Source organism: Streptopelia decaocto (assembly GCF_964273445.1).
Source record: "Streptopelia decaocto genome assembly, chromosome: 7".
NCBI classification, from domain to species: domain Eukaryota; kingdom Metazoa; phylum Chordata; class Aves; order Columbiformes; family Columbidae; genus Streptopelia; species Streptopelia decaocto.
This window is the reverse complement of record NC_138661.1, coordinates 49,524,160-49,551,668: the sequence shown is the minus strand read 5'-3', so window position 1 is coordinate 49,551,668 and position 27,509 is coordinate 49,524,160. Positions and strand designations below refer to the sequence as shown.

Below are 27,509 nucleotides of genomic sequence, written 5' to 3'. Positions count from 1 at the left end.
GCTACGTGATCAGAGGTAAGGTTAAAGCCACGTCTATCATCATCAGGCTTTGTGAGATGTTTGCATCAGGACTAAGCCAGGTATGATCATGTACAGAGTGTGGCTCCATGGGCTGCTGAAGAGCTGCCCTGGAAGGAAAAAAGCCATAACAGCCCCAAATTGCTTTTCTCCCTCCAGCAGGCACCATGTATACAACAGCAGAGGTTGCGTGTGTACAACAGCAGAGGTTGCGTAGTAACGGCAGCAGGAAGGCGTCAGCTCTGCCCTCCTTGCTCTCCGCAGAGTGCCGAGAAGAGTGAGGTATGTATCAGCAGCAAAACTGGGCTCTTAAACTCCCTAAACATGCCCTTCTGCTTACCAGGGAAGAGCATGTAGCAATTTTAAAGCAGTGTGTTGCAGAGGCTGCTTTATAGGGAACGGCTGTTGAACTGCTTGTGTGAGCCAGGGGGATGGGGTGTTTGTAGCAAGAAGAAACTGGGGGAGACATTAAGATTTTGGGAGGGAGGAAGGGAGGCGACTCAGTATGTTGCCTAGAAAGCTCTCAGCATTTCAAAACCTTTCTTTGCTCTGTCTTGTGAAAATCTGAACTTTAACTGAGGCTACAAGTACTGGGAAACAATACGGAGACAGGGAGTAGCTGACATCCGGAGGAGGAAGCAGGCTGAGCGATGACGAATAGCTTCCAGCCCCAGCCAGGCTCTGGCACCCTCCCTCCCACCATGGGATGGGTGTGTGGCCAAGCTGCTGGTCACTGGGGTCGGGTGGTTGCAGTGGCATGGGGAAAGTCCAGGGAGGGCAATGGTCATTGCGGTAGCAAACTCTGACATGCCCATCCTCCATTGCTCTCATGGCTTCGTTTCAAACTGCTTAGAGGAGAGGCTTTTGTGCCAGCGAGGTGCAGCTTATCTGCTCATCAGTGTGCTTGCTGCACTAATGAGGGAGACAGAGCACAAGAAATGTGTCACAGAGAGGACTGGTGAAAGGGATGAAGGGGGAGACATCCGAGGCTCTCCAAGCTGGCCCCCATATGCAGTCGTCTGGAAGGATCCACTGAGGAATGGGTATTCTCGTTGTCATTCCCAGTTCCCCGTTCTTGACCTCCCCAGGGAAGTATAAGGGAGGGTCCTCTCTCCCCTGGCCAAGATACTCTCATGTTGCCTCTTCCCCTGGGTGACCTGCATGCATCCCCATTGCGCTCTGTCCCAGCATGGGGCAGAGGCTGCCTTTCCAGCCTGGGTGGGATACCTTCCCACTTAATATTTGATCCTCCCATCCCTTTTGCATCCCCATACTACAGGGATTTCCCCCTCTCCTGTCTTGTTTCCCACATATCCCAGTGCATCTGCTCTGGGAGGAGATGGGGTGGATGGGAAAAAGGGGCAACAGGGGAGGGAGGAAAAGGGAAAGGGAGGAAAAAGAGGAGGAAAGGGTGGGGTAGAAGATGTGAAAGAAATGGGGAAAGAGGAGGGGGAAAGGAATGAAAAGAGGGAAGGGGGAAAGAAGAGAGAAGGAGAGAAAACAGGTAAGTGGGGAGACCACAGGAAAAAAAAGGATAATAGGAGGGAGGGAGGAAGGAGTTGGGCAAGAGGGAAGCAGGGAGAAGTCAAGAAAAAAGTTGAAAGGGAAAGGTAATAAGAGGGAAAGAGAGGGGAAAGGGGGAGAAGTGGCAGAGAGGGCAGGAGGAAAAGGGACAGAGAGGGAAAGGGAGAGAAAAGAGGGGGAAAAAAAAGGGAGAGAAAGAGGAAGACGGGAAAGAAAGGGGGGAAAAGGAAAAACGTTTAAGAGAGAAGGCGAGCGACCCCGCCCCGCTGCGCTCCGCCCCCCTCGGCTCCGTGCCCGCCCCGCTGGGAGGAGCCAGGAAGAAGCCGGGCGGGGAGCGGCGGCTGCGCGGGCGGAGCGGCGGAAGGGGCGGGGTCTGGGCGAAGGGAAAGCTGGACGGGTTCCGGTGTGAAGCGTTAACTGTGGTGCAGGGAAGCGTGTGCGGAAGCCTTGTGAGTAAAGAGGGCGGCTGGCCGCAGCGGTGACCGGGTAAGGCGAGCAGCAGTGGCGGATGTGCGCGCGAGGCTAGGACCGCGCCGTGCTCGGAGATACGCTACCCCGAAATACGGTTCTCCCTCAACTTGCAGGAAGGTGCAGAGCTTGGTGGAGGGGCAACTCTGTTTTTGATCTGAGGGAGGGAAAATAAGGGACAAATACAGTATGCAAACTCGGGACGTGCTTCCTAAATTATATAATTAATTTCCATTGAGCTGTTCGCTCAATTTTTTTCCTCTCGTTTGAGTCGTCACTGACTTGCAACGCCACGGGATTCAAACCCCTTTACGCGTGGGGCTGTGATGCGAACCCACTGAGGCCGCGGTCGTGACTTCCAGCAGCGCTTTGCTTTGTGGTTGAAAGGAAAGAGGCCGAGGATGTACCTGAATTCTGCTAACTCCACGTTCTGTGTTCTGCTTTCCTTCGTGCGCTTTAACAGAATGTGCTCCTTGCCTCCCTCCTCTTGTGTCGGGTCCTCTTCCTACGTGGATGAGGGATTTGTTGTGGGTGAAACCTGATTTGTGCTCTGATACCTCTCTGAAAAGCCTGGTGTGGGATACCCCTGATTTTATGGTAGCAGGGAAGACAGTGATGAACTGCAGTCAGTAATGCCTGGTGTTTTTTCTTTACTGTTCACATTCCAATGTGATAGCTCAGGATTATTTTTTTTTAATACCCTGTAGTCTGAGTCATATTAGCAAAGCCAAGAAACCAAGACTGCATATTGTCATCTACTGGAGCGCTGCCTTTAATACTATTCCTTGTAAACTCAGCCTAGAGCTGAGTTTACATCAGTTCAGACATGCAGTTTGACTGCAGAGCAAAAAACAAAAATTGTGCTTTACCAGCTTTTCTGTACTTGCACTTGCCCAACCAGAGTGGTCTTTCAAAGCTTGGATATCAAATTATGGAGGAATGCTTCTCCCATCTGCCTAGGTTCCACGTCTCACACACAAATGTGTGGCCAGCAGGGTTTTTAGTCTGAGCCCAAGCAGTTCTCACGCTCATCTTCCTCATTCTCTCAAAAATACCCTCATGTTAAATATAGCTCAAGGTCCCACAATCAGTCAGGTGTGCCACACGGGTAGCACTCAGCAACTGTGTGGCTCAGTAGTTTGACACTGAGACAGCAGAACCAGTGCCTCTAAAAAGCTCACTCTGGTTAAGCTCCTTTGAAGAGGGAACGTGAGCATCTTATTCTTGTGCAAGGAGCCTTCAGATAACAAGCTATTGCTGTATCTTTCCAGGATCCATGTGCATTTTGCCTCTTGGAGGAGGGCCTTGCTGAGTCCCAGAAAAAACTGCTCTTATGCTGCTGGCTTGTACTGGTGCTTGCAGCAGGCTGGTGTTGGAAAAACATGATCTGTTTTCTGCACAGTGTAGCTCGCTGCTGGGAACTGGGGGAGTTGAAAAAGATTGTTGCTTCTCAGTCAAAAAAAAGGGTTGTTTTTTTTTTTTTTTTAATTTCAGGTCTTATCTCAACTTTCAAAATGGAGCTAGACATCCAGTGTGAGGAGCTGAACCCATCTAGATGGGCTGAACTTCTGTCCACAATGAAATCCTGCAAAACCATCAGGTAGTAACTGTGTATCATCTCTTCTAAGTAAGAACGATTGCATTTATCTCCTGTGTTTTTTAGTGGCACAGCTGTTGACCTGTGACTTAGAAATTACACAGTAACAGGAATGATTCTACCTATTTTTATCCAGAAAGTTAATTTAAATGGGAGGTGGGAAAAAAAAATCCTCTTGCGAAGTTTTTTCAACTACAGATAAGCATCCTTTGGTATGAAGTAATGCTGCATCCTTCACATCCTTCAGCATGAAGTGATACTGCCCTTGTTCTATAGCATGCAATAGAACTCAGCTAGGTAACATTTGAACACTGTTTTGGTAATACTGTCTTTTTCTTTCTCCCTCAAGAGAATGTGCTCATTAAGTTGCATGCTTTCTGGGCTGCAGGTCAGATGCTGTCAAGTAACTGTTACTTAATAGTCATGCACAAGCCACATGCCATCAGTTGATCTTCAAATGTACCTGCCTTGTGTGTTGAGCAAACCAGTGTGATGGAACAGTCTCCTTGAGTGTAAGCTTGTAGGACAAAGTTCAGAAGAGTTGCTCCCCCAGTCTTCCTCCTCTACTGATTAGGAATTCACACTCCATTGTCTTGCTTAGGCTGGAGATGGTGGGCCACATCAAGCCAGCAATTGCTTGGAGAACACGAGGCAGACTGAAAGTGGCTTGGTTTTGTTTTAGAAAGAAGCTTTTTGCTGGCAAGGTTGGTGGGGCAGTGGGATGGTTGTCTCCTGGGCAGAGGCTGGGCTGCTCAAAACATACTGGATGAGAGTGGCTGTGGCAGTGATTGTCAGTCAGTGTTGAACACAATCCCCTTGGGAGTGAAATCTTCTTTCTACAAGGAGAGAAGGAGAAGCCTCTTAGAGCCTCAGTTTTCATAGTGTTGTCTAAGGAGAAATGACCAGGCAACTTTTGGCAGTCTTGGCTGTGCATGGGGCTGTAGGGTTCTTCATGGCACCTTCCTTTAGCCCCTTGTCTTTTCTGCCTCTGCCTGTGCTGGGCTCAAAATCCTTTCCTTGGCTCTCATTCCAATTAAATTTCCCCCATCAGTTTAGCAACAACTAGAAAAATGCTGATGTCCAGTGGGAGAAGCCACTACCACACTGCAGATTCTCAGTTTGTGCACTGAGAGTCACACTGGAGAGAGATGCTACAGACTGGCATGACTTACCTGTGTGAGACCAAACTGCTGATAGGTGTCTGTGGGGCCAACTGAAGACCCAACTTAGCGGGTCTCAGTGCAGAACCAGTCTCACAGCCTGTAAGCTGGCCTCTGGTTGGATGTGGCTTCAGATACCAGGTAGTTTGTTACTACCAGTGTTTAAATGAAGGTGCATCCTCCAGCTGAAGCCCTGACAAGGTGGGATGACTTGAGTCATGTGCCCTCTTCTGTGCAGCACGGAGGTGGTCTGTGGCTTGGGGAACTGCGGTCCAGCCCTTTCTGTACTGCAGCCCTGCAGAGAGCACGTCTTGGTTTTGGCCATGTGTCACACAACAGGCCATGCACGTACTTATGAAGGCATCCCAGGGACTGCAGAGGAGTTAATTGCCCACTTTGCTTTCATGGGGAGTGTTCCAGCCAGGGAGAACAGAGTAACCCTGAGGATTAAAGTGGTTCTTCACCCTTTCTGTTTCAGGCTGGATGACTGCAATCTCTCCAGCAGTAACTGTGAGGATCTCTGCTCCATCATCAATATGAATCCATCCCTCACAGAGCTGAAGCTGAACAACAATGAACTGGGAGATGCAGGCATGGAATACCTGTGTAAAGGGTTGCTGATGCCAAGCTGTAGCCTACAGAAGTTATGGTAAAGCCCTGTTGGTTGTCTTGCTCTAACACGCTTGCAGACTGCTGCAGGTTAAGTCATGAGGCAAACTAGTATGCAATGGTAGTAAGAGCCATGCTGATGCATGTCAGCAATTATCTAGGTTAGGTGGTTGGAAAAACCTGGAAGTTTTAACCTAAGTGGTATATTTATTGGAAGGCTCCGCATCATCAGTCTGTCTTCCTTTTTCTTCTAGCACAAAGGGAAGGACTGGTAGGGTTTTCCCAGCCAACTAAAGGCTTTCTGGAGACTTTCTTTAGAAGAGGTAGCAAATCTTCCTGTGGCCTAGGCAGCTGGTTTAAACAAAAGGATGACCACAGAGGGCCTTACTCTGCCATTAACACATCCCTGACATTTTCACAAATGCACTTTTCAGGCAGTTCTTCTGCCACTTTTCAGCACAGCATTTAGTGTCTGGACCAGTTTGCTTGCTCCTTTCTCTAGGAGCCAAGCAAAAGGGTGTTCTCATGAGCCTTGGTCTTTCAAGAGCTGTCAGTCTTTCTGCACTCAACCAAACCGGCTCAAGCCTTGTCTTCTCAGTTGGGCAGGACCAGCTTGGTTGAAGACAGTGTGTTTTGCAGAGGCACCAGCACTACATTATAGCAATAGTGGATTTCCATGGTGCAGGAGTTTTAGTCAAAGCCAGTGGCTGTTCCCTGTGCTCCTCAGTGACCTTCAAAGAGCTGCTACCTTCTCTGTCTAGCATCTCTTCTGCAGGATACTGGAGTCCTTTAGCTCCTTAGGTGGGTCTAGTATCTTCATGATGCTACATTGCAAAAGTCATTTGTCTTTTAGATTGGATATGCTTCAAAGTCTCTCTGCACTCTGCGATGAGGATTCACTGACAAATAGAGGGAAAGTTGACTGTGAAGCTAATCACACTGTGATACTCTGTAGTAGAAGGCTAAGAAACAAGTAGTTTTTCAGTTCATTGTAAGCTTCTCCAGAAGTAACAGTCTGCATTAGGCTGTTTCAGTTCTGTAGAAACGTAATTGTCCATTTTTGAGGTTCTAGTAAGGTGTCATAAGGAATAAAAGAGCAACCAAACCCAAGTCAAACTTAGTACCACCATGCACAACACCTCTCCATTGCCAGAAAGTCTTGTCCAATAACTCTCCACACCCCATAGCAGTACTAGCATGGTTCCTACACTGCTTCTCCCAGGCTGAGTGCTGAAGGATCAGCTGTGTAGATCCTTCTTGTAGTATACCATTAATCTTCTAAATCCAGGGATTTAAGCCAAGTTGGATGACATTTTTACTTTTAGCTACTCTGGATCACACTTCCAGAGGGGGCAAGAAATCATAAGATGCCATTGCTTTATCTCTGGGAGAAGCCTCATGATGATTAAAACACTTCTATAAAGCAGTTGCAATGTTGCTGAATGTAGGGTGGATCATTCTGCTAGAGGTACTGGGTGAGTGTTTACACTGAAGGAAGCATGGGAGCTATTGTTCATGCTGCAGATATAATTCTAGCTGATAAAATATTTTGGCACACCTGTAAAATAGCAGTACTAACCTGGACATATGGCTTTCTAGAGGGTTACGCACTTGTCAGTGCTATGGTGTCCTTTCCAAGCTCAAACCTCAGCAGATACAACTCTCTGAGAAGAACCTCCGTGATTCTGGTTTGTGCATTTCCCTCACCCTGGTTGCCTTTCTCTGTCAGGCTGCAAAACTGCAATCTGACGAGTGCCAGCTGTGAGACCCTCCGCTCCGTCCTCAGTGCACAGCCATCCCTGACAGAGCTGCATGTAGGTGATAACAAACTGGGAACCAGTGGAGTGAAGGTGCTATGTCAAGGGATGATGAACCCCAACTGTAAGCTGCAGAAGCTGCAGTAAGTAGACACTGGGCTTATTTGATTATCAGAAAGGTCATGCTTGCCTTTTTCTGAGACAAGCAGGAGTTTTGTTGCCAGATGTGGATTTCTTCCTGTTTTATCTGAAATAGTGTCATGCCTATTCATGCTGGTAGGTCTTACGTGTTTGTAAGATCTGGGCATCTGTTCCTATAGGTCTTGTTTAGCCCTCCTGGCAGTGGTGGCTGCTAATGCAGAACCTCTCAGATGCCCAGGACAAGTCTGATTCTCCTTGTTTTACAGCTGAGCGTGACCTGGGTCAATTCACAGCCCCCAGCTCCTCCCAGGAAGGCTCACTGGCGAGGCTGCCTGATGTGCTGCAATGCAAAACTCAGTCATGTGTTCCAAGGCATTGGTTTAATGGAGGTCTAGTGTAAAAATGTGGAGGGTAATTAGTCTTGCTGGGGTCCCCTGAGGTCTAGTTTAGAAATTAACACTTCCTGAAATGAGCAGGCAGATGCAATTAAAAACTGTTGAGGTTATCTCTACTTTCATGCTTTGTGTGGTCTAAACTCTTATTGGGATGTTTTCTGCCCTGGCATACACACACTTTACGCAGATGATATCTTTTGGGTGGCAGGACATGGTAAAGATAGTTGTTTTTCCCTGGACTTCTTTTCTTCTTGCAGGTTGGAGTATTGCGAACTCACAGGTGATATTGTGGAAGCTCTCAATGTTGCTCTGCAAAGCAAGCCCACCCTGAAGGAGCTCAGCCTGAGTAACAACACACTGGGAGATACAGCTGTAAAGCAGCTGTGTCGGGGACTGGTGGAGGCAAGCTGCAACCTAGAGTTACTACAGTAAGGAAGCTGGTTATTTCTAACTGCAACTAGTCCTGCTGCTAGTCATACCATCCATGCGACAGAAGAATTCTTGTCAGGAATGCCTGAAATTTAGGCCAGATTTTTTGCTGGCTCAGATTTCTGTAACTGGAAACTACAAGCAAATGTCTGGGGCTTTCAGTTTGGGGGGTTTTTGATTTTTTTATTTATTTTTTTTTTTTAATTGTGCAATTCTGATCTTACTCTAATGACAGTTGGTACAGTGTGACCATGCACCCCAGGTCAAGCCTGCAATTACAGGGGTGACTGCTCACTTGTATCTCAGAGCAGAGGAGTAGTTACCCCATAGCAGCTATTCAAGTGTATTTATTTGGATTTCTTTTTTGCTTCAAAACAGAGATGCTGGATTTGGCCCCTGAAAGGGTCTAAGGGGGAATCATGATTAATTTTATCTTGTCCTTGTGCTTCAGGGCTTGGCTGCCAGGGACTCACTGTGTGATACAGCCAGAAGTTCTTAAAAATAACAGTCAATGTAAATGGGGAGTTTGGCAAAAATTATCCTTGTATTAATGAGTGTGAATGGGCGGGTCAGAGTAAAAGTGCCCAACAGCCTTGTGGAGTGCAGGAGTGGTGTGTTGCCTCAGCTTGAGCCCATCTAGGATACCTCTATCATCTCTGAGCATTGTAGAGTCTAGCAGTGCCCAACTGAGCTGCACTAGTTTGCAGCAAGGAACCAACCCATAGCCACTTCTCAGTCTGAACTGTTGGGCGTTGGGGTGTATCTAATGCAGCAGGTCCGGAGTAGCAACTCCAACTTTGTTTTTTTTCTGCAGCCTGGAGAACTGTGGTATAACCAGTGATAGCTGTCGGGAGATTAGTGCTGTTCTCAGTAACAAGTCATCACTGATAGATCTCTCCGTGGGAGATAACAAGATTGGGGACTCTGGTCTAGCTCTGCTCTGCCAAGGACTGATGCATCCTAACTGCAAAATCCAGAAGCTATGGTAAGGGTAGGCAAAGGTTAAATCTCTCTTGCAGCCTCCAAGCTATCTACATTGTGCTGCTGGTTTGGTCCTAAGCAGAAAGTTTCTCAGTTACACACCCTAGTGAAACAAGGATGTCTCTACTGCAAGTTAGTTACTTCTCAAAACAAGCAGGACCACACTGAAATCACTTGGATCAGATTCTGGGTAGAGGGTGAATGGAAATTTGTGATGGTGTTGTCTTGGCTTCCTGTTGAGTTATCTGTCTACAGTTGCATGTCTGTATATCTTTTTTGTGTTACAAACAGAGCTTTTGGTGCAACAGATGGAAAGTAAGGAGAAAGCTGTGTGGTATGATGCATGAATGGGTTTTGTGAAGGACAGAAGGAAATGACATGATGAAACCAGAAATCCAGAATACTAGAATAGGACTTTGTTTTCTAATCTAAGTAATTCTTGGGGGAAAATAATATTTTGTTCTTCCCTGCAGGTTATGGGACTGTGATCTCACAAGTGCTAGCTGTAAAGATCTCTCCAGACTCATCAGTACAAAAGAGACCCTCACAGAGATCAGTCTGATAGACAATAACCTGAGAGACTCAGGGATGGAAATGCTGTGTCAGGCACTCAAGGATCCCAAATCTAAACTCCAGGAGCTATGGTGAGCTGCTGTCAAGTTTCACATACCCGCTGCCGCCTTTGGAGACCTCACTGAAGAAAGATATAGGTGAAGAAATACCCACCAGATAGAACCTCAGTTGTTATGGTACCAGGAACAATTTGTGCCAGTTGTTACCCAAAAGATTTAGACTTACAGAGCTAAAGGGATTTGTATTTCTAAACTTGTAGACACTTGGAAGATTTGCCCCATAGTCATCCTGTTAAAAGCAATAGGAGACTGAGCATCACTTGCAGAGCTACTATCTAAAATATTTCATCATGCAACAAATGGCAGCTAAGAGACTTTTGAAGTTGAAATGCCTCATGTAGTAGTAAAATGAGTGCTGTGCTCAGATCTCAGGTTCTCTGCTGGATCCAAGATCTCTGATGAGCCAAAAGAAGGCTCTAATGACATAAAACATTCTCAGCATCCTCTCTGCTGACAGAGTTACCTTCTAGATTGGGATGGTCTGTTATCACATGACTGGGAGAGGAAAATTGTTCTTTCACATAGAAATTGAAGGAGCAGCACATGAGCTTTCCTATGTTGCAAGTTCAGCTCCTTCCCCCAGCTGAAGGGGGAGTTCATGAGGTGCCTCAGGAGTGCACCGTGGAGCCAAGAGTGACTGTGAGAGCTGCACGCTTTGTCTCTGTGTGCTTTATGGGCAGGTGCCTTTCCTAGGTGCACACTGCGAGACAGACATCCCAAACATAAAGAATGGGAGAGGTGCTGCTTAGAAAGGCTCAAGCAGATAGGAGGTTGAGAGGAGTACAGTGATTGTGGAAAAGCTTTGGTTCCTCTGTTCCCACTGTCCAGGCTTACGTGAAGAAGTGAACAGTGCCTCTATATCCCCCATCCAGATCTCATATAACTTTTTGCCTTGCAGGATTAGGGAGTGCGGGCTCACAACTGCTTGCTGCAAGGCCATCAGCTCTGCTCTCAGTGTGAACAAGCACTTGAAAGTACTGCACATGGGTGAGAACAAGTTGGGAGACGCAGGTGTTGAACTGATGTGTGAAGGGCTGCTACAGCCCAGCTGCAACATTCAATCCCTATGGTAAGGTGCACCCTTAGAAGTTGTCTTCTCTCTTGCTGTGGTTACCCTTCTAAAAATGGCGTGCAGAGAGAAGATGATAACAATAGTTGGTAGCATGGTATTTTTTTGCTCACATGAAACAATTCACACTGCAAACTAGTGTTTAACTAGTCCAATAGCAAGTAAATGGAAGCCACAAGTTTTTCCATGTATCCTGTCTCTCATGGTGTCTTGCAAGTGTAGGCTGTCACCCATGTGATGGTGCATGCAATAGCCATCCAGAGGTGCTCTCCCAGGTGCAGAATTGAAAGTTCACAGTGCAGTGTATGTTCAGAATCTAAAGCAGAGTGTAGGGAGGCTGGAGGGTTCTTGCTTTTTCCCTGTGAGCTGTTCACTGTAGAGTGTCATGTGCCCTTTTCTGAATTCACCTGTGGGGCATCTCTCAGGTGGGATGCTGAGGTGGAGGAACTGCTGGTTGAGGTCTGGCATGTTAATTCCCACGCCTGCCAGTCACAGTGCAAGTCTGCCTTGGCTTCACCAGTTGCCTCTTGCTTTCCATAGTCTCTATGGGTGCTAGTGCAAGCGTTGGTCTTAACTCACCAGCAGGAGCAGGAGACCAACTGGAGCATCACTCCAGCCCTGTGGTGCAACTTGCCTTCGCCATCTGCCTCTTTACTTCCCAGGTGGGCACTGAGTTCTGGACTGGTGTGGCTGTGGCCTGCATGATGCTCAGGGCACTGTGCTTGTCTGCTTGTTTCCACACCATTTGACAGAAGCCTCAGCTGTGCTCCAGTGCCCGAGACTCACAGTGAGTTATGCAGATGAGTTGTGTGAGACATCAATAAGACTTTAAGTCTCTGTCCAGAAATATGTGTTTGCTGACCAGTTAAAGCTACTTGATTCTCAGCTGAGAAGTCTCAGTTGCAAGTTGGTTGCAAGTCTCAAGTAATAAACTTTAGAGATTATTTATTATCAGTGTAAACCAAAGATAAGATTATGCATGGTGTTGAAGTTGTGAGTATCCTTTTAGGGTTCATTCTCCCCCTGGAGACACACAAAGTTAAACTTTAGGGAGGACTTTTAGGTGTTTCAGCAGTCACCATGAGGACAGCTGTCTCTGTGGGAAGATCATGGACCAGCCCCTGCTGATGTGTCAAAGATACCAGCCTAATGGGGATCTCTGGTCTGTACTACAGATGTCCATGCCTGCTGCTTGAGTGTGGGCTGGTGGGCTGGCCTCTGGAGCCATCACTCACTGAACAGGCCTCTCCATCCTCTCTCTGCAGGCTGGGTAACTGCGATCTCACAGCAGCCTGCTGTGCAACACTTGGCACTGTCATGGCTACCAAACAGTGCCTTACTGAGCTGGACCTGAGCTACAACTCTCTGGAAGATGAAGGTGTCAGGAAGATTTGTGAAGCCTTGCGGAATCCCAGCTGCAATGTGCAGCAGTTAATGTGAGATGTTTGTGGTCCTGGTTTGCATTTCCCCATGGCAGGTGGTGAGGTCCAGCAAGCTGGGGCACTGCAGGGAGGGGGGGCATGAGCACCAGCTCTCTGGGAATTGCACCTGAGGGCAACTGGTAACCCAGGGTCTGTCAAATGCTATCTGCACGTTGCAAAAGACTCCTTGTCCTTTCCAAGTGATGTGAACACAGTGATCTGCGTTGGTCCATGGTTGCCGAGAACAAAGAGAAAATGGTTCTGGGGAGACAGTAATAGGGTCCTGTGTTGTCAGGCATGTTTCTGGCTGTTGGGCCAGACTCTGGAACCTAGATGGGGCCCATCCTGTTATACTATCTTCCCATACTGGCCATTTGTACATCTTTCCCCTTTCCTTTATGGGAGGATGCTCACTGAACATGCTTGCCTTTTTGTTTGGATATAGTTTGTACGATATTTTCTGGAGCTCTGAAGTGGATGATGAACTGAGGGCCCTGGAAGAGTCCAAGCCTGAGGTGAAGATCATTTCATGAGTGGTGACTGCCTGCAGAGCAACGTCAAAGCAACGTCCTATTCTTAATCTGAACTTTTTCAAGCATAAAGCTAATTAACTTAATAGAGAATTTGTTTGTACCAAAAATGTTTGTGGATTCCCTGAGTGGATGTCTGGGGAGTTGATCAACCTTCTGTGCATCTCTGAATGTACGAACTTGAGCCTCATGAAACTGTACATTTTCACTACATCATTACTAGCCTTGAAATAATTACTGGGCATCTTCTAGAAGAGGGTCTCTACTCTTCGGGAGCTCTTTAATCCTATAATCCTATCTAATGCATTAGTCAAGCTTTCAAGAGACCTCCTTTTCAAAGGCAGGAGGAGAACTACCTACTATATTAATTCTGGGTGGTGTTTTTGCCAGATATCTGGAGAAGGCTCTCTAAAAAGACAAATGTTTTTTTTAATTTAAAATGGAGCTCTTCCCACCTTTCCCTAGAAGAGTTCTTGGCAAAGGAGTGGTGGCCAAGGCACTAGAGAAAAAAAAAATGAGCAGCTGTTCAGCTGCATAACTTCAAAATTGGTGTCCCTTGAAAAGTGATTTTCATATGAACAAAAGATACTGTGTGCATTTCTGCTAGTATGGGAAATTATTAAATGGTTTAATACATTTGCTCTAGCTAGAATGGTTCTACAGGAACTTTATTAAAGTCTATATGCAAATAAATGCTTCAGTTTTCTACTTACAAAAATAAGATCTATCTGTATATTTCTCCATTAAGACCATTACTTCTTGAACTACACTACTACTGATGCCTTGTTTTACATGTTTGCTTTTGGTAAGTTCATAGCTGAAGCATGTCAGGAGAAGATCTTAGTCAAGGCATTAGATGGATAGCCAGCCTAGAAGACATTGCCATGGTTTCAGGAGAAACTGATAGGCTTTTCTTGCCCAGTCAGAGTTTTAATAAACTTTGCTCCAAGGGAAAATTACGTTGTTGCACCTGTGTAGTGGCAGAGCGCCCCCCGTGGGGGGATGGAGTTGTTGCCAGCCTGGCTGGAAGGTGAAGCCAGAGACAAAAGGAACCCTATAAGAAGGTAAGAACCAATGAGCAATCGCCGACAGACGCGTGCAGAGCGTGTGGACAGTACATGCAGCCTATCACGTTACTGTATAGCGTGTGCTGTAACCAATCACGTTGCAAGCCGCGTGGGCAGGGCAGCTTTTGGTATAAAGCTAGCTCGGTTGGAAAATAAAGTTGGACTCTCTGAATATCATATTGGTGTGTCAGGTTCTGTCTCTCGCATGGAAAGCAACACACCTAAACCAAAAAAAAAAAAGCTTTAAAAATGTAGGAGACAAACCTGGTATTGCCCTGGGGTGGCCTTACAGGAGGAATGCTGAAAAAAATACCATTCCCCAATATTTCTGTTCCCAGAGAAGACACTTGGTATTTTGTTCACTTGGAAATCCTGCCTGTGAGGCGTGGAAATGACCTTACAACCCTTGAGGTTGTAAGGAAGGTGTCTATTTTATGACGTCAGACACACACAGGGAATAGCTTCACCCAAGATGTGTGTGTATTTTACAGTAGTTGTAAGCTTGGTTAAATACAGTAAAGTGTTACATATTCATGAAAGTTTTTAGGCACGCCTATACATATTCATAACCTGTCCCTGAGAAGGCGGTTCTTATTACAATGAGTTCTGGGAGACCATTTCCATAGTCTCCACCTTCGGCTCCTCCTGGTTGCAGCTGTGCAGTGATCGTGAACCCGGGTCCTCTTTCTCTGTACACGGTCACCTTTGGTCCAGTGTGATGAGTTGGTTAGGTCTCAGACTGCTGAGTTGGTTAAAACTGGTGTATCTCCTGTCCTGTGCCTACGTTTCTGTTATCTAGTTCACCCAAGGATGCACCCAAGGATTATTAGCTTTGCAAGGTGTCAGAGGACTCCTGTTTCTCATACAATAAGTTCCACAAAGCTAAGCAAGGCTATGTGGGTTAAAGGGTTAGCTCTCTGTTGGCTCTTTAATGATGTGGGGTAGGGTTAGTTCTTTAAGTGTCAATTAGTTAATTGTTAGTTAATTAATAGTTAATTCCCTGTATCACCTGGGCACCCAAGTTAAAAGTGTCATCCAGGCTTTGGCTTGTGATGCTCACACCTTCATTCTGTAGAGACTGTAACTGTTTTTTCTTTGACTTAAGGAAAGCTTTGACCTAAGCATAGTTTCTACAGTAGCCTTCTCAAATGGTACCTGAGAAGTAGCTTACTTGTGTCTTCAGGCAAGTGTGAAGGATAGAATTTGTTTTTTCTTCAACACACATCTCTCAAGGCTGCCCAAAATGCTAAAAACCCACTCTTTTTTGCTTCAAGAGCTATTTGGTCTTCCATGTTGAGGGCAGAAGCAGTTCTTGTGTTTAAAAACCTAGTTATCCTGTGAGGCTCTTAAACAGGCTTTTCACATCCATGGTTTCTCCTGGACTTGACATACACAGGCTCATTTCATGCTGGGGGAGAAAACAGGGCTGAAGAGGGGCAAGAGCACACATGGAGGAGCCACAAAAATCAGGCATATGGCTTTGTGTAAAGACAGCAGTCTAAAGTAATTAAGCAAATATTAGAAGTTGATTTCTGAGAGTACCCGTTGTGGTGGATATAAGAGGATGTCTGAGAGGGAAGCGGAGGTGCTCCTGGGCTGTTCCTAAAAGGTTGTGGTCAGGCAGGTTGAATGTGAGATATAGTTTGCAGGCAAATCCTTCCTCATTCCCATCTAGACAGCAGGATGGGCTGACTGCGTCAAACGTTGTCAAACCCAGGCCAAACTAGCTTGCAGCCAGCACCTGCGCATCAGCAGGATATGTTCCCTGCACCATCTCCCATGCTGGCTACCCAGGGGGTGGCACTCTCCCCTTGCATTGCAGTGCAGGACACAACTGCTGCTGGTCTCCAGTGTTGCAATACCTGGAAAAAATGCCTCTTCCTCCTCTGCTGTGCGCAGAGGAGCAGTGAGATGCGTTTGCCACAGTGGTCCCACTGCAGGCATTCAGCCTCTGACAGCACCTGACTCCTACCTGGGGATGACCCATATGCTTGCCTTGTTTCCCAGGGTTGTTTTACATTCCCTGCAAAAATGCAAACAGGGTTTGGAAAGGTCTCTGGAGCACTAGCCACTTGTCAGCTTCAGCAAGAAAAAACACAGAAGCCATATTTTGCCATTTTAATGAGCTGAGAGCACCTCAGGCCAGGACAACCCAGCAGAGCTCTGCAGGTCCACCCAGGATGGGGTGGAACCTGTGCACTCAGACCATGTGCTGTGCTTTAGGACAATGTGAAGTCTTGTACTTGGCTGTAAAATTCAGATATCATTCCTGGGATCCAGGAGCAAGCCACTGTAGCAAGAGACACCAAGGCTCAAGCAAGGATTCATATTCCCAAAAGCTCATCTGTTTTTATTCATCTATTAGTTGGTCCAATTTGCTTCCCTGACAAGCTTTGTCACAACCATGAACTTAGGAGACTTGAAAAACAGAGAAATTTGCTTCTGTGTTTTAGATGTGTGTCTTCACCCTCTTAAGGTAAAAGGAGTAGGCAGCAATTGAGTCACAAACCTTTCATGTGGCCTAGATATTAGGCTGGCAGTCAAAGCCTTGCTCATGCCAAGTTCACAGCTGGAGCACTCAGCAGCTCCTGGGATGTCATAGTCACATTCTAGCCCTCAGTCAGATCAAATAGCTGGACCCACTGTACCCAGTGGTTTGCAAATACTGCCTTTCTACTAGCAAGTACTAAGTTTCACCCAGAATAATGAAGATTAAAGATAAAACTACACAACCAAAACAGAAGGTTAAGAAATTCAGTTATTCCTTTCAGTTTTAATCAAACACTAGAAGCCTGAAAAACATGCTCCTTGAGATCAAATAGCAGACAACTTTAATCCAGAGGGAACAGGTTTCTGTTTTAGATTTCAGTAACAGCAACAGTGTTTTGGAGTATGTTAAAACTTCAAGTTTCTGCTAGTAGCTTAGGATTCTGCAATAAACTTAATTTTTCACTCAAACATTACTGGCCTCACAAACAGGTTAGACCCCAACTAAAGCTGCTACTTGCTTTGGGAAAGCATCATGTCATGGCTGTCCTTGCATGTCTGACTAATCTCTTGCTGCCTGAGCTTTTCAGGAAGGGGCAAGGCCCCAGGCCCCAGCTCCAAATAATACAGATGATAACAGCAATTCAAGTGCTGCAGTTGAATCTGAAGGAGAAATCAAGCCAACTGTGTTTGAACAGTTAACCACAACTCGCCTCTTTCTTTGAAAACTGTGCTAGCCATCTGGGTCACTCCCAATTGTCTACTAAAATGGTCTAAAAGGGAGTTATTTCTTGCCTGAATTCTCCTTTTGTATGGAAAATTATGATTTTTCATTATTATCTCCAACATGTCTCTTCCTTTCTGTGTGATTAGTTTCTCAGTTACCAGCACCTCCTTTTCATTTCATCTATTTTACCAATGTGGAAAACACACACTGACAAGACAAAAAAAAGCAAAACCAAACAAACACAAACCAAGGGGCAAAGTCCCTCTCCCTTAAGGCAAGAAGAGTTTTGATCTATTTTACCCATTTCCATGGTCACAGCTGTAAATGAACCACAGACATTTTGCATTTCTCATCCTGGGGCACAAGCATCACAGTCCTCTTGTTCCTCATTTCTCCACTCACTCATCTGGCACCAACAAAGAATCACAAAATGTCAGGGATTGGAAGGGACTTCAAAAGATCACCTAGTCCAATCCACCCGCTGGAGCAGGAACACCCAGATGAGGTTACACAGGAATGTGTCCAGGCAGGTTTTGAATGTCTCCAGAGGAGACTCCACAACCCCCCTGGGCAGCCTTTTCCAGTGTTCTGTCACCTTCACTGTGAAGAAGTTCGTTCTTACATTTAAGTGGAACCTCCTATGTTCCAGTTTGCACCCACTGCCCCTTGTCTTATCATTGGTTGTCACCAAGAAGAGCCTGGCTCCGTCCTTGTGACACTCACCCTTTACATATTTATAAACAATAATGAGGTCTCCCCTCAGTCTCCTCCAAGCTGAAGATACCCAGCTTCCTCAGTCTTTCCTCATAAGGGAGATGCTCCACTCCCTTAATCATCTTTGTTGCTCTGTGCTGGACTCTCTCAGACAGTTCCCTGTCCTTCTTGAAATGAGGGGCCCAGAACTGGACACAATATTCCAGATGTGGTCTCACCAGGGCAGAGTAGAGGGGAAGGGGAACCTCTCTCGACCTACTAACCACACCCCTTCTAATACACCCCAGGATGCCATTGGCCTTCTTGGCCACAAGGGCTCATGGTCATCCTCCTGTCCACCAGGACCCCCAGGTCCCTTTTCCCTACACTTCTCTCTAATAGGTCATTCTCCAACTTATACTGGTACCTGGGGTTGTTCCTGCCCAGATGCAAGACTCTACACTTGCCCTTGTTATATTTCATTAAATTTCTCCCCACCCAACTCTCCAGCCTGTCCAGGTCTTGCTGGATGGCAGCCCAGCCTTCTGGCGTGTCAGCCACTCCTCCCAGTTTGGTGTCATCAGCAAACTTGCTGACAGTGCACTCTATTCCCTCATCCAAGTAACTAATGAATATACTGAATAGTACTGGTCCCAGTACCGACTCTTGAGGCACTCCACTAGATACAGGCCTCCAACTAGACTCTGTCCCATTGACCATGACTTTCTGGCTTCTTTCCTTCAGCCAGTTCACAATCCACCTTGCTACCTGATCGTCCAGACTGCACTTTAGCAGCAAGGATCCTGTGGGAGATGGTGTCAAATGCTTTACTGAAATCAATGACCTTGATATGCCTTGAGATGGCACCAAGGACAAGTTGTTCCATCACCTTTCCAGGGATGGAGGTGAGGCTGACTGGTCTATAGTTACATGGGTCCTCCTTCTTGCCCTTTTTGAAGACTGGAGTGACATTTGCTTTCCTCCAGTCCTCAGGCACCTCTCTCATTTCCCATGACTTAGCAAAGATGATGGAAAGTGTCCCAGCAATGACCTCAGCCAGCTCCCTCAGCACCCGTAGGTGCATCCCATCCGGACCCATGGATTTATGGATGTCCAGATTGCTTAATTGGTCCCTAACCCAGTCCTCATCAATCAAGGCAAACTCCTTCATTGTCCTGACTTCCTCTGGGGCCTCAGCAGTACGGGGCTCCTCAGAACAGCCTCTGGCAGAGTAGACAGAGACAAAGAAGGCATTCAGTAACTCTGCCTTCTCTGTATCTTCTGTCACCAGGGCACCCACCTCATTCATCAGTGGGTCTACATTGCCTCTGCTGTTAGTTTTATCTGCCATGTATTTGAAAAAGCTCTTTCTGTTGTCCTTGACCCTTCTCATCAGGTTTAATTCTAAGGAGGCCTTAGCTTTCCTAGTTGCCTCCCTACATCCTCTGACAACGGCCTTATATTCTTCCCAAGTGGCCAGGCCCTCCTTCCATGATCTAGAAACTCTCCTCTTCCACTTGAGTTTGCCCAGTAGTTCCCTGTTTAACCAAGCGGGTCTCCTGGCTCCCTTCCTTGACTTGCTACATGTCAGGATTCTCTGATCTTGAGCTTGGAAGAAGCAGTCCTTGAATGCTAACCAACTGTTTTGGGGCCCTTTACCTTCAAGCAGCCTTGCCCATGGGATTTCCCCTACCAATTGTTTGAAAAGGCCAAAGTTGGCCCTACTGAAGTCCAGGGTTGTGATTCTGTTTGGTATTCTGTTCCTGCCACATGAGATCCTGAGCTCCACCATTTCATGGTCGCTGCAGCCAAGACAGCCCTCAACCCTTACTGCTTCAACCAGACTCTCCTTGTTAGTGGGGATGAGGTCCGGCAGCGGTCTTCTCCTTGTTGGCTCATCCACCATTTGCATCAGGAAGTTATCATCAATGCACTGGAGGAACCTCCTGGATTGTGGCTGGCTGGCTGAGTAGTCCTTCCAGCAAATGTCAGGGTAGTTAAAATCCCCCACAATAACCAGGTCCTGTAATGGCGAGGCTGCTCTCAGCTGCCTGTAGAAGGCCTTATCAACTTCCTCACCCTGATCTGATGGCCTGTAATAGACACCCACAACAGTGTCACCCCTGCCAGCCTTGTGGCAGAATGCAAACCCCCCTCTCTCCCCCTCCCTTCCTTTGATATGGAAGGCGTAGACACATCTCCCTCTCTCTCTGCTGCTTGAGGCTAACAGCTTCTTTTGTTTGACCCCAGAGCCCGCTGGCCAGGGTCCTTAAGAGATAGGAGAAGGGAGCACAGAGGTGCCAAGAAGTCACTGGGCACCCATGGCCAGTGTGGGGGATGCTTGGAAGCTTCAGGGGCACCTCACAGCCAGAGTGGGGGTGCAGAGAAGCTTCTGGAATGCCTACAGTCAGATCTGATCAGGCTATATAAAATGGGATTCTCATTGAGGCTCCGCGCTTTTTGTGTGGACCACATGAGCCAGATACTGCGGCCGAGAGCCCTCCCCCTTAGGCAGGATGACTGGCTAAGGTGATCTCCTGGGACCTGGATTCCTCCTGCACCGAGCCACTTGGGTCAGTGATAAAATTTTCTTTAATTCCTGCAGGATCGCGAGTGCTTACTCCGTGCTTCAATATAAGCACGTGTATTTTCTTTAATAATTCCTTGCCAGATTCATGCAAGTGTATAATTTTCCCAGACTCAAGGACGGCTCTGGCATTGTTTTTGGTGAAGCCACGCATATGCACACTATGTATCTCTAGTGCTATTAGTTGCTGCACCTTTGATAATTACCTCAGTTGATATTTGAACCTGTATTCAAGTCACTTTGGAGAGCTAAAACCCCATCTTCCACCGGTCAATCTGCTGTACTTTTTTTACTGAATAAAAGTTTGTTTTGGACCCTGCTGTCCCCTGACTAACTTCGGGGTGCTTCTGTGACAAGCCTGCCCCTTAATTCTCACCCATAGACTCTCAACTCACTCCTCATCCGTCCCTGGACAGTACTCAATACATGGTAGTTGTGCTCTCACATAAAGAGCAACTGCACCACCTCACCTTGCTGGCCTGTCTTTTTTGAGAAGGACATAGCCATCCATGACCACATTCCAGTCATGTGAGCTGTCCCACCATGTCTCTGTAATTGCCACCAGGTCATAATCTCCTGACCGAACACAGGTTTCTAACTCCTCTTGCTTATTCCCCATGCTGCGTGCATTGGTGTACAGGCATTTCAGGGAGTGAGCTGAACACACTGATTTCACCCTAGGAGGGTGGCAGGCCTCCTGGTCTTCATCAATACTAGAGTGCTGCCCCACAGCACCACCCCATCCCCCTTCAAATCTAGTTTAAAGCTCTGCAAATGAGCCCTGCTAATTCCTGATCCAGCATCCTTTTGCCCCTGTGAGATAAACCTTTCCCATGTATTACTGTCTGGACTGGTGTCTTATAAAACCAGCCGTTATCAAAGAATCCAAAGCCCTGCCTGTAGTGCCAGTCTCGTAGCCAAGCATTTATGGACTGAATTTTTCTATTCCATCCCATACCACCACCCAAAAATGGAAGGAGGGAAGAGAAAATAACTTGCATCCCATACTTTTCCACCAACTGTCCCAAGGCCCTGAAGTCTTTCTTTATTCCCCTCAAACTATGGGTTGCAGTTTCCTCTCCACCTGTCTGGAAGAACATCAGTGGATAGTAGTCTGTTGAGTGCACCAGGTTGGGGAGTGCCCTGGTGATATCTCTGATCTGGGTTCCGGGTAGACTACATACTTCCCTATGATGAGGGTCAACTCTGCATATTGGGCCCTCTGTCCCTCTCAGAAGGGAATCGCCTACTACAGTTACCTGTCTTTCTTTCTTATTGGAGGCAGTCTTGAGGTGTGGAGTCAACTGCCTCTTCCTATGTGACCTCACAGGTGGGCCTTCAACCACATCCTCACCTACCTCTCCTTCAAGATGCAGGGCCTCAAATCTGTTACGGAGGGGCACCTGGGGAGGCAAAGCAAGTAGGGAGGGGGGTTGCCCATCACACTGAACTGGAACTTGCTTGCAGCCCTCCTCATCTTTTTGGTCCCCCACCTCTGCCTAACAGCGACCAAGCAGGGGCTGTCCCCGGTCTCCCCCCTCTGCCCAACAGGGTGGGAGGTCCATCACCTTTTGGGGCGTGGCACGCCAGGGAGTTACTCCACCAGTCAATCTCCTCACAGTCCCTGATGGTCCTCAGTCTCTCGACCTCCTCCTTAAGTTTCACCACCATGCTGAGCAGATCTTCCACCTGCTCACACCTCACGCAGGTGGAATGCTGGCTGTCTTCCCCCTGCAGCAGCAGGCTTGGCACTCCCTGCAGCCAGAGACCTGAACAGCCACAGTTCAGGGCAGGCCCACTGTCTAGGACACCATGTCTTTTCGGGACAAGGTCTCTGTCTGGAGGAGACCATGGTAAAAGTCCAGGAGACTGCCTGTAAGTGAGATGGTCCAACAAGCAAGGATGGACAGAACCTCTGCTGCAGCACAGTGTGGGTAGTACTCACGCCATAAATGCTCACACTGTAAGTGCTGGCCAGTCAAATGCATTCCCAGGTTGACAAGGACTTACAAACTGACAGCCTCATGAGTATGTGAGGTTAACCTTGCCTCTCATCTAAAGCCCACTGCATCTACCAAGGGAAGAAATGCAGCTTCCAGTAGGAGAAAGACACGTGCTATGTCAGATGCCTGCATGGATGATATGCCTTTCCAAGCTAGGGGGCAAATTGGTGGCACATGGGATGCAGGACCGTGTAGCTGGGGGGTGGAAACTTTAACTGGCCAGTATTAGGTCATGGCCTATCTACTTTGCAATTGAAGTCAGGTACACAGTGGGAGAGTTGAATTGTTGGCAATTCCTCAAGCCCTTGAAGATGTTCCAGAGCAAACACTCAAAAAAGTCCTACGACAGGCTGCCTTGCAGTCAGGCTGGCACACAGCAGCCCATAATATCCACAGAAGGAAATAAACCACCGGAACAGCCATTGTTTGCACATACATCCTACAAGCAACTCATGCAAATCCTCCAGTGCTGCTCCCTGTTTCCTGCTTCTGAGTACAGAAACAGTCTCCAGGCCATACTGTAATTGTCTAGAAAAACTGCCTGCCTGCCATGACTTCTAGGTGTAGCTTAGCTAATTGAGCTCCTGGTAGCTAAGTTAGATGCATCGGCTCATCTCTTATGTGCAGTAACTGCAAATCAAGTAGTGAGGCTGCACGTGGAGATAATTAGAATATAAAGCACCAAAGAGTTTTCTCTGTGGAACTTCCCAGAAAGAGGGAAGAAAATCTTGTTTTGTTCATCCCTGATTGCAGTAGGGAGCTGCTGCTTTCTTCACGGCAGGCTTCCAGGGGATCCATTCCTTCTTCCATGCCAAAGCATGCAAAGCAAATCTAAATTTGACATGCCACAGCCATGTCTCCCAACTACAGTAGGCTCAAAGACAGCTATAATCCCAACGAGGTGGGTTAGAGTCAGCTAATGAATGCTCTGGGAAATAAATCTGTCTAGATTTGAATGGCTTGATAGAGAGCAAGTAGAGGTCCCAAGGCTGGAGAGACAAAATGGGACTAATCTAAGGCTTCTCAGGGAAAACCATCGAAGCTCAGGTGGAGTAAGGAGTGCAAAACAGATGAGGGAGGAAGGAAAGCCCTGTAATCTCCATGTAACTTAGCACTATCTTGTGAAAGAGAGAACCACTCCTGCTTTTCAGATGGCTCATTGCCTCTAAGTGTTTAAAGCATCTTTAGGCTCCTGGATTTTATCTCTGGAAGCCATGGAAGGGTATGGGATGGCATTGGCACAGCTGAGACTAGGGATCTAGCTCCAGTAGTGTGTGCAAAGTACTCCCATTTACTGCTGGCATCCAGCTGCAACAGCCCCAGCTCCAACATCCACGGGACATACTTGTGAAAAAAAGGAGATCCTATTGCTTTGAATACAGAAGAAAGAGTTAAAACAACTGCATGGCAAAAGCAGATGAAAAGCCCACTCATCCTGTGCTTTTAATGGGCTTGCAGACCTGGGAGGACTTGACATACCAATATGGATTGGTTTAACCAAGAGCAGTGAGGGGTTATAAATGCTCTCCTACAAGCATCTGGAAGTTCAGCCTTTCTCTTTCATGTCCTGCCCAGTGCCTGCTGGGACTCTCTTGGGAGCTGCAAGGGAGCTCAGTGTGGCACAGGCCTCACTGTGACCCTGATGGCTGGATTTTCCAAGTGGGCACCCAAAACACCAGCCCTCTGCAGTTTTGCTGGAGTTAATAAAGCAGCAGCCTCTCTACCACATTGTTCCCCACATATGCCCTGTTTTGAGCTGGCTTTATCAGTATTGGCTCCTGTCTTGCTAAGCAGGGGGTTAACTTGTTTCTCTAGTACAGCAAACCAATCTCTTACCACAGTGTTGGCAGTGTGGCATGTGTATATGGCATAATGCTCTCAGAGAGCTCTGATGGACCTGCTTTTACAGTGTTTCTGAATGTATGATTTTTGTTTAACTTGTGCAGTGTTGAATTAGGCACCTGGGAAGAACTGGGAAGGGGGTCCTCTTGGTTTTACAGGGAAATACAGTGATGTCTCCAGCCTGTGAGACCCTGGCAGGGCTGTTGGTGTTCTAGTAGGGCAGCTGAGCTCCTTCTGGAGTTTTCTTTCATGAGCTGCAGAGCTTTTAGAGGGGATTTGGGAAAAAAGAAGGGTGAGATTTTTTCTGTTATTGGCAGAGTTGCAAATGTATACATGCAAAAGCACCTGTTCTGCTGTAGGCTGTCATTTACAGGATGGGGAATGAGTGACAGCCCGGTTTACATGATGGGACCATGGGGAGGACAGGTAGTGCATGTGTAGTGTCAAGCCTGTCCTGGCTCTGTTGTTTCACAATAGAGAAGTTGCTCATATTAGTGTGGTTCTGCTTGCTTAGCAAGGCTAGGGCAGTGTTTGTTTCTATACCAAACCTATTGCAAGGGAAGATGACTTTAACAAAGGTCTGTGAGTGCTAGACTAGGCATGATGGTTACAGAAGCATTCAACTGCACTGTGTGCTCTTATTTAAATATCTGCTATGTAATTCAGATGCAGGTTCTTAACAGTAACCTTTCTCAGGTTCATGACAGCCAGTTAACGAGTTTGTTTGAAAATGTGAGTGTCTACTGCCTGCTCAGAGAATGCAGTGATGGTTAAGAGGGTTTTCTAGGACAAGCCAGTCAGTGCATGGGTTTGCTGTTCATCTATTGCTCACTCATGCCCTTACAAGGGAGCAGGCAGGACTCCTCTGCCTTCAGGACATCACAGAAGGATGTCAGGGTCTAGATGGTAATGCCAAGGTGCTCTTGGCTCACAGGTGCTCCAAAGTCTCCCTATCCTGATGAGACCCTGCTCCACACCAGCAGAAATGTGCTGTTCCCCTCACTGATGCAATGGTACCCTGGGCTCACTTGGTATTTCCCTTCCCCAAGACAGACATCCAGTACTTCAGCCTTCCTGATATTGTGTGAGCTGAGAACGCACCCAAGGATCACAGATGTCTGAGGCTTTGGGCAGCCATCTGGACCAGTGGCTTTGTACATGTTGGGTACGCACAGAGTCATGATGGGCACTTGTATCCTCTGCCTGGAGTTTTTGGAGGTCTGCTAAGCATGCTTATGAAAGGAGGGTCAGTTTCATAAGTACAGGTGTAAGGACTGGTCAACACAACAGCAGGTGGTGTTATAAGGTCCGGTCCCAGGGAGAAGCTCTGCTGGTCTAAAGACAGTATCTTACTGCAGGTTAGTAGTGAGTTAATTTTCTTGGGCAGTTTTAAAGGCTTCTCTTAGTCTCATTTTTTTCCAGGAAGCAAATTATCAGAAAGTATTTATTTAGAGTGGGATTTATGTCTCACCCACAGAAGGCTATTTCTGGCAGTCACCTCCTATTATTTGCTATTGCTTCATCTCCAGCAATGACTGCTGATGGTATGTTTTGCAGTACCCTAGCACTTGTATGGACTTCTGCACCAATGTTACAAATGATGAGAAATAATAGAAGGAAATACCTTGTATGAACATCAGCTTGTTCTGAGGTGAACAAAACATGAATATTCAGGATTTCTGTGCAGGAAGTATGACTAAACTGCTCTCTCCTTTAAACCCTGTTTTGGGATGCATAAGCCAGCACCAACTTCTTGGAACAGCTCTTCCCTGAAGCTGGGCACTGTTTCTTGGCTGTTCTTGTTTGCTAGAGGTGGGTAAAATATTTGCCCCCCTGACAAGATTAGCATTTTCATCTCACCTTAAACAATCAAAAAGGAAAGTCAGCAAGTGTTATTCCCTACCACAGCTTTATTGAGAACATGTGTAAAGGTGTGAATGGGGAGGTCTGCTCATATATGAGCTCCCTATCTTTTCTCCTTTCCAGTTGTATTCAGTCCTCGCCTGATAAAGGTGATAGAGCTCTTAAGGAATTCTTATCCTGAGGACACTAGGTGAATCCCTTCCTCCAGTCCTTATTTTGATTACTCAGGCTAAGCAAGGATGAAAGGCTAGGCTGAGCTATAGTCCAACAAACCACCATCTTGGGAAAAAGCAACACAGACAGAAACCTAAACTAAGCTGTTGCTTCCTCCTAGGACTGCCAGGTACTTTCCAGGGGCAAATTACAAACTCTTCAGATCCCTTTCTCCAGATTTCTGGAGACCACCCCTAGTCTACCATTACAGAGACCCATCAGGCTCTCACTCTTGCCCAACAGATCAATAAGTGGTCACCCCAGTTCTGCTTCTCCCTGTCTCTCCTTTTCCCAGTGTCTCATTTGCCTACCTTAGACCTCTCAGAGTTGCCCTACAAGCTAAAGCTCCCCACATTTCTTGCTGCCTGAACAGGTCTGCAAACAAGTGGTTATTTATTGCAGCCACAGCTGAAAGCAAGGCACCAACATTTTCTTATCTGATGAAGCTGCCTGCTAAGTCAATCCTTTCATGGCTACTGGCCAGCACATATCTCATCAGCACAGTAAGCAAGGCAAGCTAGTGACCTCTCAGATGCCAGTGTCATCACAGCAACCCAGCCAGTCAGGTGCTGATCCCATAACCCCACAAAGAGTGTCCTTTGGATCAAACTCAACAAAGCAGATCCAGTGAGCCACGCAGACTTGGCCCTTGGTAGTAAAATGTCATTGTTGCAGGGAAGAGCAGAATAAGGCTCAGGGAAAGGGAACAAAGTTGGGAACAGATCTGGAGCAACTTCTGTAGGAGGAATGACTGGCTGAGCTAGGACTACCCAGCCTGGGAAAGGGTAGCTGAGGAACAGAAGTCTGACATCAGGATTGGCTGGAGACAGTGAACAGAGGATGACTCTGCTTTTCTCTTTCAGGTTCAGGATCTAGGCAATGACAAACCATCATGTGAGAAGTCAGATAACTAAAGGGGCTAGTTCTTGTGTTGAGTGGGAGACCTTCTTGGTAGAGGATACTGTGGAAGCTAGCATTCCAGCAAGACCTGGACAGGCTGGAGAGTTGGGTGGGGAAAAAATTCATGAAATATAACAAGGGAAAGTGTAGAGTTTTACATCTGGGCAGGAACAACCCCAGGTTCCAGTATAGGTTGGGGAATGACCTGTTAGAGAGAAGTGTAGGGGAAAGGGACTTGGGGGTCCTGGTGGACAGCAAGATGACCATGAGCCAGCACTGTGTCCTAGTGGCCAAGAAGGCCAACAGCATCCTGGGGTGTATTAGAAGGGGTGTGGTTAGTAGGTTGAGAGAGGTTCTCCTTCCCCTCTACTCTGCCCTGGTGAGGCCACATCTGGA

At 47.1% G+C, this 27,509-nt stretch overlaps 1 protein-coding gene across 4 annotated transcripts; it reads left to right on the top strand.

Annotated features, from left to right (window-relative positions):
• Nucleotides 1–254: 254 nt before the first annotated feature.
• RNH1 (ribonuclease/angiogenin inhibitor 1) lies at nucleotides 255–13,452 on the top strand. Of its 4 annotated transcripts, none has more exons than XM_082057718.1 (11): nucleotides 285–300; nucleotides 1,971–2,028; nucleotides 3,505–3,610; nucleotides 5,246–5,416; nucleotides 7,106–7,276; nucleotides 7,927–8,097; nucleotides 8,913–9,083; nucleotides 9,553–9,723; nucleotides 10,610–10,780; nucleotides 12,046–12,216; nucleotides 12,647–13,452. In XM_082057718.1, the coding sequence occupies exons 3-11, from the start codon at nucleotides 3,525–3,527 to the stop codon at nucleotides 12,732–12,734; spliced, it is 1,371 nt and encodes a 456-aa protein (XP_081913844.1). In that variant the 5' UTR covers nucleotides 285–300; nucleotides 1,971–2,028; nucleotides 3,505–3,524; the 3' UTR covers nucleotides 12,735–13,452. The 4 variants fall into 4 exon arrangements, with proteins under 4 accessions (XP_081913846.1, XP_081913844.1, XP_081913845.1 ...); XM_082057719.1 differs by lacking the exon at nucleotides 285–300 and adding an exon at nucleotides 1,753–1,964 and having other exon boundaries at nucleotides 1,999–2,028; XM_082057720.1 differs by lacking the exon at nucleotides 1,971–2,028 and having other exon boundaries at nucleotides 255–300.
• The last annotated feature ends 14,057 nt before the right edge of the window (nucleotides 13,453–27,509 follow it).

Bases quoted from the DNA above. Each gene is read 5' to 3' on its own strand.
- RNH1 (XM_082057720.1), top strand. From the start codon at position 3,525: ATGGAGCTAGACATCCAGTGTGAGGAGCTGAACCCATCTAGATGGGCT. The intron at 3,611-5,245 runs GTAGTAACTGTG...TTTCTGTTTCAG, and splicing joins AAATCCTGCAAAACCATCAG to GCTGGATGACTGCAATCTCT. The intron at 10,781-12,045 runs GTAAGGTGCACC...CTCTCTCTGCAG, and splicing joins TGCAACATTCAATCCCTATG to GCTGGGTAACTGCGATCTCA.